General features: G+C 41.9%; 1 protein-coding gene and 1 long non-coding RNA gene across 5 annotated transcripts in view; both read left to right on the top strand.

The window, feature by feature from the left end:
* The first annotated feature begins 66 nt into the window (after nt 1-66).
* Nucleotides 67-3,549, top strand: LOC103457148 (uncharacterized). The gene is made up of 2 exons (XR_532389.2): nt 67-368; nt 494-3,549. It is a non-coding gene; the product is annotated as an uncharacterized LOC103457148 (long non-coding RNA).
* Nucleotides 3,550-4,751: 1,202 nt separating this feature from the next.
* The window catches only part of kidins220b (kinase D-interacting substrate 220b), a 19,062-nt gene continuing 8,490 nt past the window's right edge, over nt 4,752-15,323 (top strand). For 3 of the 4 annotated variants that reach the window (XM_008397109.2, XM_008397108.2, XM_008397107.2), the window contains exons 1-19: nt 4,752-4,913; nt 6,259-6,414; nt 7,067-7,165; nt 7,289-7,387; nt 7,469-7,567; nt 7,639-7,737; nt 7,819-7,917; nt 8,685-8,882; nt 8,974-9,072; nt 9,382-9,480; nt 9,557-9,655; nt 9,927-10,104; nt 10,185-10,349; nt 11,148-11,327; nt 11,398-11,563; nt 12,237-12,388; nt 12,690-12,979; nt 13,915-14,055; nt 14,162-14,402. In XM_008397109.2, coding sequence (XP_008395331.1) covers nt 6,283-6,414; nt 7,067-7,165; nt 7,289-7,387; nt 7,469-7,567; nt 7,639-7,737; nt 7,819-7,917; nt 8,685-8,882; nt 8,974-9,072; nt 9,382-9,480; nt 9,557-9,655; nt 9,927-10,104; nt 10,185-10,349; nt 11,148-11,327; nt 11,398-11,563; nt 12,237-12,388; nt 12,690-12,979; nt 13,915-14,055; nt 14,162-14,402 — 2,635 coding nt within the window. In that variant the 5' untranslated portion in view covers nt 4,752-4,913; nt 6,259-6,282. The remainder of the gene's footprint in view (nt 4,914-6,258; nt 6,415-7,066; nt 7,166-7,288; nt 7,388-7,468; nt 7,568-7,638; nt 7,738-7,818; nt 7,918-8,684; nt 8,883-8,973; nt 9,073-9,381; nt 9,481-9,556; nt 9,656-9,926; nt 10,105-10,184; nt 10,350-11,147; nt 11,328-11,397; nt 11,564-12,236; nt 12,389-12,689; nt 12,980-13,914; nt 14,056-14,161; nt 14,403-15,323) is intronic. The other variant, XM_008397110.2, reaches the window with a different exon arrangement.

Here is a 15,323-nt window from a genome sequence, read left to right as displayed (position 1 = left end):
GATGGATGGATGGATGGATGGATGGATGGATGGATGGATGGATGGATGGATGGATGGATGGATGGATTGGCTATAGATGAATCTTGGAAATGTAAAAACCAGAGTAAAAGTTATTAAGCTAATATTAATACATTATTGTACTTTGTTATTAATACTCTATCAGTCCTGTGGCTGAGTAATGATCTGTCCTCACCTGTCCGTCTTCTGTCCTCTCAGGTGAGACACAAAGTTCGGCCCCACTTCCTGCATTCTGCGGCCCACAAACTGTTCTATGATGTCATCACGTGGGCAGCCACTCAGATCGCCATCTGCTACACGGTGGTGCCTTTTGTCCTGCTGTCTGTGGGCCCGTCCATAAAGTTTTACAGGTCAGCCATCTCTTTCATTTCTCTGGTTGTACATTTAGTTTTGCACTTTGACAATCAGGTTTGCATGGAACCTTATTTCCAGGATGGAATTGAGGTTCACATTCCTTATTTCTTCCTTCCTGCAGATCGTGGTACTTCAGCCTCCACATCATGTGCATCCTCCTGGCTGTAGCGCTGCCGGTCAAACCCAGACATCTGCGCCTCAAAGAGCAGCAGAAAAGCTGCTCCCAGGATGCAGGCCTGAAGCCCCTGGAGGCTGCAGAGACCCACAGTCACAAAGAGAAGGCCTCCTGAGGCCGGGGCCGGAAGCATCTTGTAAATTTCCATGGACTTGTGTGGGAGGATGTGAAGCCGGATGGACCGAGTGATGCTCCTGCTGGACTAGGTACAGAAAAAAGGCCAAACCTGATTAATTTGGATTCAGTGGGGGATAAAAGTGAAAGCAGGCTCTGGGTTTCTTTGTTTTTCTTATAGGAATCTTGACTGCCAGAAATGACAGCGAACAGACTCAGAAAAACCTGCCATGTTTAAGAATATAAATACCTAATGTGAGTTTACATGGGAGAGCTGCGTGTGATCAGTGCAAACTGCCTGAACTACCATGATTTTAAACCAACTCCCTTTTCCTACTTGTCAGAAACTTGTGGATTAAGGAGGAAATATATGATGATATGTAAAGAAACAGAGGTGAAAGGGTGGAATACACAATTTTATGACAACAGGGGTTGTGTGAATAGAAGTCAGACTGATTAAAGGAAAGTTTTAAATATTTTACAGAAGTTAGTTTTGGAAAAAGTGCCAATGTTTGTTCACTCAGTCACCTTATTTGTTCTAAAAAAAAAAAGAAAAAAGAAAAGTCTTGATGTGTTTACATGTGTAACTTTGGTTTAAAGTTCTTACTGGTGTTTCATTCCAAAAAAACAAAGATGTGGTTTGATAAGCAAAAGATAAAAACCTTCAGAAATGAGCAGAAAAGGATTTTCCTTTCAAGTTTGATTATTTTTTACATATTTTCCTTTCCAGTTGGGTTTGGCCTGGTAGCTCAGGATGGTAATATTTTATTTCTTTACAGCTTGTCGCATCATTCAGACTCCGTCTCATTACGTCATTTAGCTCAGACACTGGGGAGAAAAAGCTGCTTGGTCTTGCAGCTAATTATTCTGTCCTCACCTGTCCGTCTTCTGTCCTCTCAGGTGAGACACAAAGTTCAACCCCACTTCCTGCATCGTGCAGGAAGTGTCTGTAAAAGACATATTGTGAGTGGCATTTTGAAAGATTTTACAGCGACCCTTTTGAACAGCACATATATTTCTGGAGAAACAAAATAGATACAGTTCGATTGTTATGACAAAAACTAAATAATTAAGTGGTTTGTCATGTTTTAAGAGGTAAATTAATGTAGATGTAAGTGCATTTTGTGTTTCTTAGGGGTTAAGCTTATTCTGATTTATAGATATTTTTGACAGTAATTCTAAATGAGTGTTTCATTGTGTGCAAAACAATTTAATTTGTAATTTTGCTGAAATAAATTTCAACAATTTTATTTCAAACTAATATGTTAGTTGTAACATATTAGAACTATGTTTGCACACATAGTTCTAATGATTATCATGGAGACTGTGCCACTCACAATATGGAGGACGTATCGTCTGGTAAGGGAAGCCAACATGGCGGTTACCCTTCTATGTCTGTTGGTCAAGAAATACTGAAGAAAAGTTTAGAAATGTTGATTTTGTTTTGTTTTCATCGCAACCTGACTGAATTAGAATAACATTAGAAAAGTTTTTGTTGACAACAATACAATCAGATTTTTGTATAAAACAAGGATTTTGCACTGTGGTGAGATTTTAGGTTTTTTGGCACCAACGTATGATAGAATATGGCCTTTAAATAAAAAACGGAAAATATTTTGTTCCAGTATTGGTTCAGTTTTAAATCTGAATTGCAGAAAATATATCATTTTTGACAGAACTTTTAAATCCAAGTGCAAAGATGCTACAGCTAGGTGGGTTTTGCTAACTGCATACATTTCCACCTGCAAAACAGAAGATATGAGAAATGAAATAGTATTTGACCATACAGTAAGTTTGATGAGACAAAAGTGACATAAAACAGTATTATAGCAGTTGATTTACAATAATCTCACACTAGAAGTAGCTATAAAAAGTTTGTAGCTTTAAATAAATTAGGTTTTCCGTCAAGGCTACTGCAATGTTTCACTTCCTGAATGCCCATTTTCTACATTTGTTTAAGTTTAGTGTTGGCTGTGAGTTATGCTGTAGCCATGATTTTTATGGGTTTCTCTCTGTTCCATCAATGTTTTCTTTGGGAGATAAAACAACACAGCTTAAGGAAAGTTTACCTAGCCTTCATTGTTTTGTTCAATTAAAAGAAAATCAGTATTGAACTGTTTGTTAATGTTAGCTAGTGGTTTAATTTAGCTATAATTGCTCATATTTTGAGTTATTTACCAAACTGATCCATGTGTAAATTTAATCACCAATATTTTTGTTGTTTAATTTATTTTAACACTGAGTGTAGCTGAAAAATTGTGCTGGAAGAGCTACTTTGTGTTTACTTTTGAGCTTCAAGCTTGCTAATTGTTAGCTAACCGTACATCAAGGAAGCTAGCTAAAACTGTGTTCCAAATAAAAACCAACCAATATTTGTCCTGTACATCCTCACCTTAAAATTTGATAAAAAATAAACTGTAATAAACTCATCTCTCATTAAATGTTCTTGAGTTGAGTTGGTTATAGCTGTTAGTTTGGCTTTCAAGGACAAAAATTAGCTGGTTTTCTAACTTCAAACTTTCAAGACAACTGAAGCATAGCAGGAAGACATTTATGTAAAGTTGCTGTAAATGTTCTCTTCCGTCAAACTTCTGGTTTTAGTTTATCTAAACAATTTAATCTCATTTTCCGTCCAAACTACTCTGAGTATTAAACAGTCAGCAGTTCTGCCGATCAGTAAAAATCAGTGTTTTCTTTGCCTCTTTTCTTCTAAGACACAGAAAAATCAGAATCTTTCTCTGTATCTTTCTGTTTTTGTATTTGTTCTACAATTGTATTCCTAGTTTTAGGTTTCTGCCATGACACCTGGTTGAAAAGATGTGACTGCTAATGAACATGTTAATGTAAAACAGTGATTAAAAACCAGCCACCTATCTTTGTAGTTTTGACATGTTTGTTTTGACTGTTTATTTTATTTGGTTTATTTTGTAAATTATGTGAATAAATGTTGGATTTTTTTTTTTACAGTTAATGTGTCCAAGGTTCCAGTTATTTTTATTATTGCACAGCACATTAATGAGGAATCATATAAAGTCATGTAAATGTCTCCTTAATGTCTTACAACCAAAAACATGAACACTTTGTATGATGAAATTAAATTTAACAAGAGATTCAGATGAATTTACAAATAAATATTTGATAGAAGAAGGTAGACAGGTGAGAGTATTAGTAATAGATTAGAGGGGAATGACTCAGATGGCACAGTCTAGATTATCTGTATATCCACTGTAAACTTGTACTTTCATGAGGTAACACGTCTTCTGCACTTTAACCCTGAGTAAACTGATACTGAGCAGAGTTCCTGCTAATGCGCTGAACTGATAAAGATAAGTAGATTTACTGCACAGATGATAATCTGCATTCATAACAGATTCAAAGAAGAAAACATTGACACCAAAAATAGAAAAACTTTATGCAGTGGCATGCAAATATATTGACACAACTTGATGTTGATCAACATTACAACCACAAACCTCAATGTACTTTGTATAGATTTAATGTGATGGACCAAGGCAAAGTAGAGCATAACTTTGGTTTTGGATCATTTTAACCACCTTTCACTGCTGTTACAGCTACAAGCATGTTGGGGGAAGTCCCCATCAGCTGGAGATGTTGTAAATAAATCGGTTTCAGAATGCAGAGAAGCTGTTACGGGTTCAGAGTCCCTCTAATAATACTGCTCTGGAACATTTATGACAATGATTATCTATTTTTATCCATTATGGCCTTATGTTATGAACACATTTATAACTGTTTTAAACAACAGAGTTTACAGAAATAATTGGATAAAGTTGAGAAGGAAACTCTGACACCATGTTATTTAAAATATTTATAAACATGTATATCTTAATTTTTATGCAGCAGTTGAATATAAACCTGGCAGGCTTTTCAAAAACATGTTTTTAGTATAATACTAACGTTGAAAGTGGACATTTTGATAAATAATTAAATCAGGATCATCAAGTTGGCGGATATTAACAGCATATATGCAGGAAACAACTGTTACTGGGGCTTTTATTTTGACAGGATAAAGCGGAAATAATGTCCTCGTTTTTGGCGCATGACGCATTGGCGTGTTGTGATTGGCTCGTGCTGTTGTTTCGGTTGTTATTCTAATCAAGATGGCTGCTGTTGTCGGGGATGGAGAATAACCGCAGACTGTTATCCGAAAACAGGCCGAAGAAACGCACCTAAAACCCGAACCCCGAACCGGAACCGGGCTATTCTGGCTGAAAGCTGTTCTTTTCTAAAGGTAAATCTCCTCCTCTCCGCTCTTCTCACCGTCAGCATCCTTTTCCGTTCTATTAATTATTGATCCGCACTTGTCGCGGAGGAATCTGTCGGAATGAATCAGATCCTCGCCGATGTTCTGGTATTTTCCGCTATAACGGAGGTTTTAGCTATGAATTGTGTCGTTTTTAGTTGTTTTTTTTAGGTGATTTTCTGTGCGGTTCGGCGCCGCAGGCCGTAAATCAGTGAATGTGTCCGACAGGGTGAAGGTTGTTCAGGTTACAGCAGCCATATAACGCCGATGTAAGGCCGGGGGCGTGGCCTGTTGTCATACAGCTGTGTGATTTTACTGTTTTTATTACAAACATCTGATGATTTTTATTAGTATGAGCATCATAATTCGATAAAAACAGTAGTGTAAAAATTAGGATAACATGTATTTATTGATTGTATTTCCATACAAAAGCAGTAAGAACACATTAGATTTAGTTATGTGATTAAATAACGGAAAAAATGAATGAGAGAAGAAAAATTAGGATTTAATTAATTGTTTTTAAACTTACAATGATTAAAACACTTTAAGTTAAATTCAGATTTACTCTTTTAACTGCATTGTTGACATAAATACCTGGAAGAAATAATGAAACGTTGGAATTTATACAGAAAAAGTGAGTTAATATGGAGTGAATAATAATTTTTCTGGGTTGTTTATCGACTGGATTTAAAGGTAAAAAATCCTAAATCTCAGAACGGTTTTCATGAAGGAATCGTTTCGTCAGCTTCAGTCTAATTGCTCGGTTTGTTAAATCCCTGTTAGAGAAGAAAACCACGTTTTTGTTCTGCATTCTGCTCATTATCCTGCTGTTATTAAAGGCCCGACTCTCTGATTACACGTTAAAAATGAGCAGAAGCCGTTTCTGTGGTTTTAGGATGGAGAAACCGTCCCCAGACTGCAGCGTTTGGGGATTTTTATGGCGTCAGGCTGAACATTAAGGATCCACACCCAGATTCAGCTCGTAGCTAACGCCCTGTTTGCTCATTTGCATCAACATTCACTCACTCACTGGGCTCCCTCTTTGTATGGGAGATGTGTAGGCTGTTGTCATGGCGACAGCTCCACATTTTACCGTCTGGCTGTGATGGAAAATGAGATCCAGCCCCCATTGAAGTGTTTTATCGGCGGGGAGCGGAGGCAGCGGGGTGATCTGGGGTCGGCTCAGGCTGTAATATCAGCTGCAGCAGCAGCAGCTCAGCGGTTCAAACCATTCCTGACGCAGCAGGAAGCTCTGGAGTCGCTCATCTTTTATTTTTATTCAGAAAACCTGTGAACTTCTGGAGGTGTTTGAAACTCCTCTGTCTTCCTGCAGAGGGCGCAGTGAGGAACCGCAGACATGGACACCACCACGTCCATCAAGATGACCACTCTGGCCATCCAGAACCTGTTCAGCTACGTAGAGGAGGAGAACCTGGCCGCCATGAAGGCTCACCTGGACCGCTTCAAGGAGGTGGACGGCCGCAGTGACGTACGTACCGCATCACACCGCTTCGTAACGGGTTATTTGATCAAATTGTTTATGTATTGACTAATGAATTAATCAATATAAATGTACTAATCAGAATATTTGTTGAAGTACTGGTTTATTTATTTAACATATCTGTTGAACAAAAACGTCATTTATGTATGTAGAAATTTTGCATGTTTTGTTGACATCCATTTTCTTGCACCCTTGTCCCTCAGTGGGGTCGGGAGGGTTTCTGGTGCCTCTCCAGCTAGTGAACCGGGCGAGAGGCGGGGTCACCTGGACAGGTCACCAGTCTGTCGCAGGGCAACACAGGACAAACAACCATACACACACACACTCACACCTAGGGACAATTTGGAGAGACCAATTAACCTGACAGTCATGTTTTTGGACTGTGGGAGGAAACCGGAGTACCTGGAGAAAACCCACCATGCACAGGGAGAACATGGAGACTCCATGCAGAAAGACCGGGAATCGAACCCAGAACCTTCTTGCTGCAAGGCAACAGCTCTACCAACTGCTCCACTGTGCAGCCCATTTTGTTGACATGTTTTGATTTATTCTGTGTTTCGGTTTGTTGACATGTTTTTACTTACATGTTTGTGTTTGTTGACGTCTTTTGTTTTGTGTTTATTTGTTTGCGTGTTTGCAGAACGGCCAGACGCCGCTGATGCTGGCGGCGGAGCAGGGCAGCCTGGAGATCGTCCAGGAGCTCATCAGGAGGGGAGCCAACGTCAACCTGGACGACGTGGTGAGCAAACCCAACGCCCCTCACCCCCTCTGTGGTTTTATTCTATCTTGTGTGGTTGCTAGGATACCAGCGGGTCATTATCTGCTGTTTCCATGGTAACATTACCTTCCTGCGTGTTTCCAGGACTGCTGGTCGGCTCTGATCTCTGCAGCCAAAGAGGGTCACCTGGAGGTGGTGAAGGAGCTGCTGGAGAGCAGCGCCTACATCGAGCACAGAGACATGGTGGGAGCAATGCCTCATGGGAAACGTAGTTGGAGCAGATGTGCTCTGGATGTGTGTCTAAGATGAGGTCGTGTGGTTCAGGGCGGCTGGACGGCGCTGATGTGGGCGGCTTATAAAGGCCGAGTGGAGGTGACCCGGCTGCTGCTGGAGCAGGGAGCCAATCCCAACACCACGGGACAGGTGAGACCCCCACATGTTGCTGATGTAGAGCGTCACCCCCTCATGCTCTCGTCTTCCTCCTGTCTGAGCAGTACAGCGTGTATCCCATCATCTGGGCGGCGGGACGGGGACACGCCGACATCGTCAAGCTGCTGCTGGAGCACGGAGCTAAAGTGAACTGTTCAGACAAGGTGACGCTCAGTCAGAGGCAGAATGAATCATGACCGGCAGCCATGTTGTCTCTGAACGGCCCTGTGTGTCTCTGTGGACAGTACGGCACCACCTCCCTGATCTGGGCCTCCAGGAAGGGACACTACGACTGCGTGATGCACCTGCTGGAGAAAGGAGCCGACGTCGACCAGGAGGGGGCGGTATGTCCGCACCCAGCCACCGTACAGGAGACGAAACAGATTTAAACTGGGCTGTTTGAATTTTTAGATGCTTTAATGAAAGAACTTTTCCTGAAAGAACGACACACTCAGAGCAGCAACTGGGCCAAAACTGTATCAATAAGCATTTTGTATTCAAGATAAAAAAAATCTTATTTATTTGTAAATTTGTTCTGCCAAGAACTCCTGAAGAGTTTTAGCTTCAGCATCTTTTTCTGTCGATCCAAAATATAATCATCAGATCAGCACAACTCTGTGCTGATGTTCAGTCCAGCAACAAGTAGAAGCTTCCTGAGCTGCATGATCCAGTGTTCACTAAATAAATGCTCTTTATGCATTTTAGGCAATTAAATGTTTAGTTTGTTGTTTAAAAAGTGAATTAAACTCTTTGTTTATTTACATTTTTATATATTTTAACATTGGTTATAAGCTTAAGTGGTTAAATGAAAAATCTGCAGAATGTGCCAATATTTTTTATCCGATTAATCGTTAGAATAATCAAATAATCATCAGAATAATTGATTAATCACAAGAAAAATCGATCAAAAAATAACAGACTAATAATAAAAATAATAATTAAACAGTCAGAATAATAGAATAACTATCAGGATAATTGATTAATAGTTAATAATTGATTAGTCTATTTTTACGCGTCATATTTTAGGAGAAACGGTTCAGAAATTGTGCATCCTGGTCTCATTTAGCGCAGATATTTCTGCTGCTGAAGCACCAGACTCTGGTCTCCTCAGAACTCCATGACGGCGCTGATCGTGGCGGTGAAGGGCGGCTACACGGAGGTGGTGAAGGAGCTGCTGAAGAGGAACCCCAACGTCAACATGACCGACAAGGACGGCAACACGGCGCTGATGATCGCCGCCAAGGAGGGCCACACCGAGATCGTCCAGGACCTGCTGGACGCCGGGACGTACGTCAACATCCCCGACCGGGTGAGGCGCCGTCTGTTAGGACCCGACCGGTTCCGGTTCTGGTTCCGGTTCTGCTCCACTGGGAAGCTAACGGCACAGTGTGTGTTTGCAGAGTGGGGACACGGTTCTGATCGGGGCGGTGCGGGGCGGCCATGTGGAGATCGTCAGAGCGCTGCTGCACAAATACGCCGACATCGACATCAGAGGACAGGTGAGATCCGACCGGCAGGTCAAAGGTCATAAACTACTGGAGCATCACTGTCACTGCAACAACTGGAAACTTTAATGTATTTTATTAGTTTTTGTGTAACTGACAACTTTCTCCTGGACCTGTGTGTTTCGCTCTTTAACACAAAACCCTTAAAAACAGATTCAGGTTCTTGTAGAAGAGTTTGCATCGTGTCCATGTTCAGAATCTAAAAGGACCTCAGCGATCTGCTTCTCTGATATTTGTTGGATCTGTTCGGATTGCTAGCAGATTTCCTCCCTCATGTTTTTGTCGGACCTTTTGCGTCTCCAGGAGAACAAGACGGCTCTGTACTGGGCCGTGGAGAAGGGAAACGCCTCCATGGTCCGGGACATCCTGCAGTGCAACCCCGACACCGAGACGTGCACCAAGGTGAATCCACTGGATCCCAGAGAGGATCACACACCGGGCTGATCACGACAATGACGAGTGTGTGTTTTCCTGTCAGGACGGAGAAACGCCGCTGATCAAAGCCACTAAGATGAGGAACATCGACATCGTGGAGCTGCTGCTGGACAAAGGAGCCAAAGTGTCGGCGGTGGACAAGGTGGGAGACTCAGAGTCCCAGAACCTCCAAACCCGAACTGCGTTTCCATTAACAGCAGAATTACTCAAACTGAAACTACAAAATAAATTAGCTTAATGAAAACACGGCATGAGGCAGCAGAACATCCAGATGTTACTACTGCCGAAAACCACAAAGGAGACGACAGGAAGTGGTCTTTACACTAGCAGACAAAGATTTGCGCTCATTTGTCATGGAGACGCAGGTACAGACACGTCAATGACTTCCTCATTGCTTCTGTCCGTTTTCCCAGAAAGGAGACACTCCGCTCCATGTTGCCATCCGCGGCCGGAGCCGCCGCCTCGCTGAGCTGCTGCTCCGCAACCCCAAAGATGGCCGCCTGCTGTACCGGCCCAACAAGGCCGGGGAGACGCCGTACAACATCGACTGCAGCCACCAGAAGAGCATCCTCACCCAGATCTTCGGCGCTCGTACGTTTTCCTCCTCCCTGACAATCATGTGACCCGTTTCTAACGGTAACCTGACCTCTCATGTGCTCCGCCCCCCACAGGTCACCTGTCGCCCACGGAGACGGACGGCGACATGCTGGGCTACGACCTGTACAGCTCGGCTCTGGCCGACATCCTGAGCGAACCCACCATGCAGCCGCCCATCTGCGTGGGTCTGTACGCCCAGTGGGGCTCCGGCAAGAGCTTCCTGCTCAAGAAACTGGAGGGTCAGCACACACACACACACACACACACACACACACTCACACACACACACACACTCACACACACACACACACACACACACACACACACACACACACACACACACACACACACACACACACACACACACACACACACACACACACACACAAAACCTCATTTTATCACAATTTTCTGTGGTTGTGCTGTGATAATGATAAAAATGATGGTAAATAACTACATTTATTTAACATTAATGGTTGTAACTGCAGCTTTCATGTCACCATTTAAGTTTCTTACTTATGTCTGATTTATATCACCAAACTGCAAACAGTAACTGCAGTTAATCACACTTGTTTCAGATTTACTGATATTTATTGATGCTCTTAAGCTGAGAAAATAACATTTCAAAATCATGTCGGTTTTGTTTTTTATTTTACATCATTAAATTACATTTATCAATTAATTACATTTCTTATAATTAGAAATGTGCTGTTAGGCTTGGTGAGACTTTTATTCCTGTATAAAAGCCTTGAAAGTGTTTGATATTCAAACTGCACAATTTGTTTAATAAATTATAACGTTTGATTAGAAGCTTTCTCAGAACAGTGAGATGTGTTAAAAACGTGTTGTTATATTTTAGCTTTTCTCTTCCGTGCTCTAGAATGTAAAATTTAACCATAAACCATTTTTAATAACAGTAATAAATTAAGTGGTAAAACAGTGAATTGAAAATATTGTTTTATTTCAAAGTGTGGAGCTGAAACACTTTGAAAAGTTACCTTGAAAGTGCTTGAATTTTTCCTCCTCCTGCTCCTCAGATGAGATGAAGACGTTTGCCGGTCAGCAGATCGAGCCGCTCTTCCAGTTCTCCTGGCTCGTCGTCTTCCTGTCTCTGCTGTTCTGCGGCTCCGTCGCCGTCGTCCTCGGTTTCACCGTCGACCTCAAGCTGGCCATGGCCGTCTCCCTCAGCCTGCTGGCGCTGCTCTACCTCTTCTTCGGTGCGTCACAGTTTATTCTCTTCCTCCTCCTGTAAGGAACTGCTGCTGGAGCCGTCTGTCTGCTCCACAGTGGTGGTGTACTTCGGCGGGCGGCGCGAGGGCGACAACTGGACGTGGGCGTGGCTGCTGAGCACGCGCCTGGCCCGCCACATCGGCTACCTGGAGCTGCTGCTGAGGCTGATGTTCGTCAACCCGCCGGACCTGCCGGAGCAGAGCACCAGAGCCCTGCCTGTCAGGTAACGCACGCCGCTACAGCCTGCATCATAAATATGGTAGAAACGACAGAGATCTGCAGCCTACCAGCTAACCGCAGTGATGCTTGTTGATGACGTAACCGGCCGGCATCAAAACAGAGCAAGCGGGAAGCAGCGTGGCAAAGAGCAGAAAGGAAGAGCTTTTTAAAAAGGCAGGTGTAAAACCATCAGTTATCTGGACCTGGATGAGGATTTTAGCTCAACGCTCAGGAGGAGCGCGGCAGATGTCACGGTCAGACAGTTTTTATCTGTACGCCTCCTGATGTAAAACCAGGAGCAGAGAAATGTAATCTGCAAAGTGTGGAAGAGAATTGGCTGCAGGTACAAACATTAAATACAAATAACATCCACAGAAACGAGTTTTAAACGAGTTTTGACACAAAAAAAAATCAGGAATGCACTGATATGAAAATTTGGGCCGAGATAAGTATCAAATATTAATACAGTAAATATCGACCGATAACCGATATTTACTGATATTATATATATATATATATATCGCAACTGTTCTGACACCTTTGGGGGAAAAAAACGACCAGAAACAGACGGCAGCAAGAAGGAAATTACATCAGTTATTAATATCGGCCCAGTTGTATTTATCGCCATGGAAACACAGGAGAGCCGAGCGCTGATGATACTCTGACCTCCTCTGCAGGTTCCTGTTCACGGACTACAACCGTCTGTCCAGCGTGGGAGGAGAGACGTCCATGGCGGAGATGATCGCAACGCTGTCGGACGCCTGCGAGAGAGAGTTTGGTTTCCTAGCAACACGACTCTTCAGGGTGTTCAAGACGGAGGAGACGCAAGGTGAGACGCTCTGGACGATGAGGGATGGAAACTGATAAGAATCTATCGATACCGATTCCATTATCGATTCTGTTGCATTCTGTTCAAACTAATTAAGACAATAAACTTTAAGTACATTAAAAGACAAACAAAGATGAAGCTAGAATTGAAAAATTAACTTAAAATGTTTTTTAAATGAATTAAATATTTTATTGCCGTTATGTTCTGTCAGTATTCCAACCAGCCAGCAGGGGGCAGTAAAGATGCTTCAAATCCTTTTCAAGGAGCTTTGATCAGTTTCTTCCTCTCTGCTCTCCTGCAGGTAAAAAGAAGTGGAAGAAGACGTGCTGCGTGCCGTCCTTCATCCTCTTCGTCTTCGTCCTGGGCTGCCTGATCACCGGCATGGCGCTGCTGGCCGTCTTCAGGGTGGACGGCGAGAACCAGACGGTGAACGCCGTGCTGATCGCCATCGGCAGCGTGGTCGGCCTCGCCCTGCTGCTCAACTGCAAGACGTGGTGGCAGGTCACCGACTCGGTGCTGAACTCGCAGAGGAAGAGGCTCCACGGCGCCGCCAACAGGATGCACAAGCTGAAGAGCGAAGGCTTCATGAAGGTCAGACGGGGTCCAGCTTGAAGCCTGCAGAGAACTTTTTATTACATTTTATTTCCTGACAGGATCTTGGTTTACATATTTTTATTACTATTTAATTTGAGCTTTTTCGCTTTTTTTTATTTTGCTCATTTATGCAATAATTTTATTTTATCATCCATTCATCCATCTTCTTAACACCCTTGTCCCTCAGTGGGGTCAGGAGGTGCTGGTGCCTCTCCAGCTAATGTTTTGGGCGAGAGGCGGGGTCACCTGGACAGGTCGTCAGTCTGTCGCAGGGCAACACAGAGACACACAACCACACACACACACACACACTCACACTCACACTCACACCTAGGGACAATTTGGAGAGACCAATTAACCTGACAGTCATGTTTCTGGACTGTGGGAGGAAACCAGAGAACCCGGAGAAAACCCACCATGCACAGAGAGAACATGGAGACTCCATGCAGAAAGACTGGGAATTGAACCCAGAACCTTCTTGCTGCAAGGCAACAGCTCTACCAACTGTGCCACTGTGCAGCCTTATTTTATCATTATTATTGCTATTGATTTTTTACCTTTTTATTTTTATTACTTTTGTTTTTTATCATTTTCTTTTTCCTGGCAGGAGCTCCTTTTTTATGTATTTATTTTTGTGTTTAATTTGTATTTATTTTATATCAGTACTTCATTATTTTTTATTTTAATGTTTTTATCTTATTTTTCTGACAGCAACTTCTTTTTTGTTGTTTTTATTATATATTTTAGGTGTTTTTTTATTTGCTGACAATAACAAAATTTTTAATATATATATATATTTTTTACATTTTCGTTTTATTAATGAATTAATTTTTCAGTTAATTTATTTCATTCTTATTTTCACGGGCATTTGCTAGCAGCAGCTCCAGCATGTCTGCAGGATGTCCTAACGCTTCGCCGGTTTTCTCCCACAGGTGTTGAAGAACGAGGTGGAGCTGATGGCGAGGATGGCGAAGACCATCGACAGCTTCACGCAGCACCAGACCCGGCTGGTGGTCGTCATCGACGGTCTGGACTCCTGTGAGCAGGATAAAGTCCTGCAGATGCTCGACACGGTGAGAAGATATGCTGCGTGAACTACGTGGACCTGAATACGCAGCCCTGAGGAACTCCTAGGTAAATTTACACACCACTGAGAAGCACGGCTCTCTTCCCCTGCAGGTCCGGGTTTTGTTCTCCAAAGGTCCGTTCATCTCCATCTTCGCCAGCGACCCTCACATCATCATCAAAGCCATCAACCAGAACCTGAACAGCGTCCTGAGAGACTCCAACATCAACGGACACGACTACATGAGGAACATCGTCCACCTGCCCGTCTTCCTCAACAGCAGGGGGCTGTCCAGCGCCAGGAAGATGTGCGCCGCCGCCGCGCCCGCCAACGGGGACGCCGCCAACTCTGAAGGTAACCATGACAACGAGAAAGGAAGCAAGCATTTTTAACATTTCTTAATTTCATGTATGTAAAATTAAGGCCTTAAAATGTCTTAAATTCCTTTAAAAATAAAAAAAGTTGGCCTGTAAAAAAATCTAATTAATATGTTATACCGACATTTACTAAAAAATTTTAATTTGGGATCAATAAAGTATTTCTGAACTAAATATGTTAATCACAGGTCTTAGATGTTGTCATGGCAGGTCCATTTAATCTAATATATTCTATGTATTCTTTTTATTGCGGGACTTTTGGCAAAAGCCTCAAATTATTAAGAGACAAAATTAGAATTTCTCTCAAACTTTTAAGTTTGAGAGTTTGAGTGACAGGAGACGGTGGAAGCTTCTGCTAATTATTACCTGCTATTATGCTTTTACTAGCTTGCTAGCTACACTGCAAAAAGTCCCCTTTCAAAAACAAGAAAAAAAAGTACAAAAATAGGGTATAATTTTCTTAAAATAAGAAAAATTATCTGCCAACAGAACAAGAAAATTTATCTTGTCAAGATTTTCTAAAACAAGAAAAAATATCTTACCAAGATAAACCTACAATATCTTAAAATTAGTGTATTTTTACTTAAAACAAGCCAATTTTACTTATACGAGTAAGATATATTATCTTATTTTAAGAAAAATTATCTCAAGTAAAGAAAATGTTACTTGACACTGAATTTCTTAAAATAGCGTAAAATTTTCTTATTTTAAGAAAAATGTTCTATGTATTAAGAAAATAAATCTCATATATTCTATTTGTATTAGTAAAATTGGCTTGTTTTAAGTACAAATACACTAATTTTAAGATATTTGTAGGTTTATCTTGGTTAGATATTTTTTCTTGTTTTGGAAAATCTTGACAAGATAAATTTTCTTGTTCTGTTGGCAGATAATTTTT

The sequence above is a fragment of the Poecilia reticulata genome, linkage group LG21 (genome assembly GCF_000633615.1).
Source record: "Poecilia reticulata strain Guanapo linkage group LG21, Guppy_female_1.0+MT, whole genome shotgun sequence".
In the NCBI taxonomy this organism is placed as follows: domain Eukaryota; kingdom Metazoa; phylum Chordata; class Actinopteri; order Cyprinodontiformes; family Poeciliidae; genus Poecilia; species Poecilia reticulata.
Note: the sequence above shows the minus strand (reverse complement) of the source record. Positions and strands in the feature narration are given on the sequence as shown.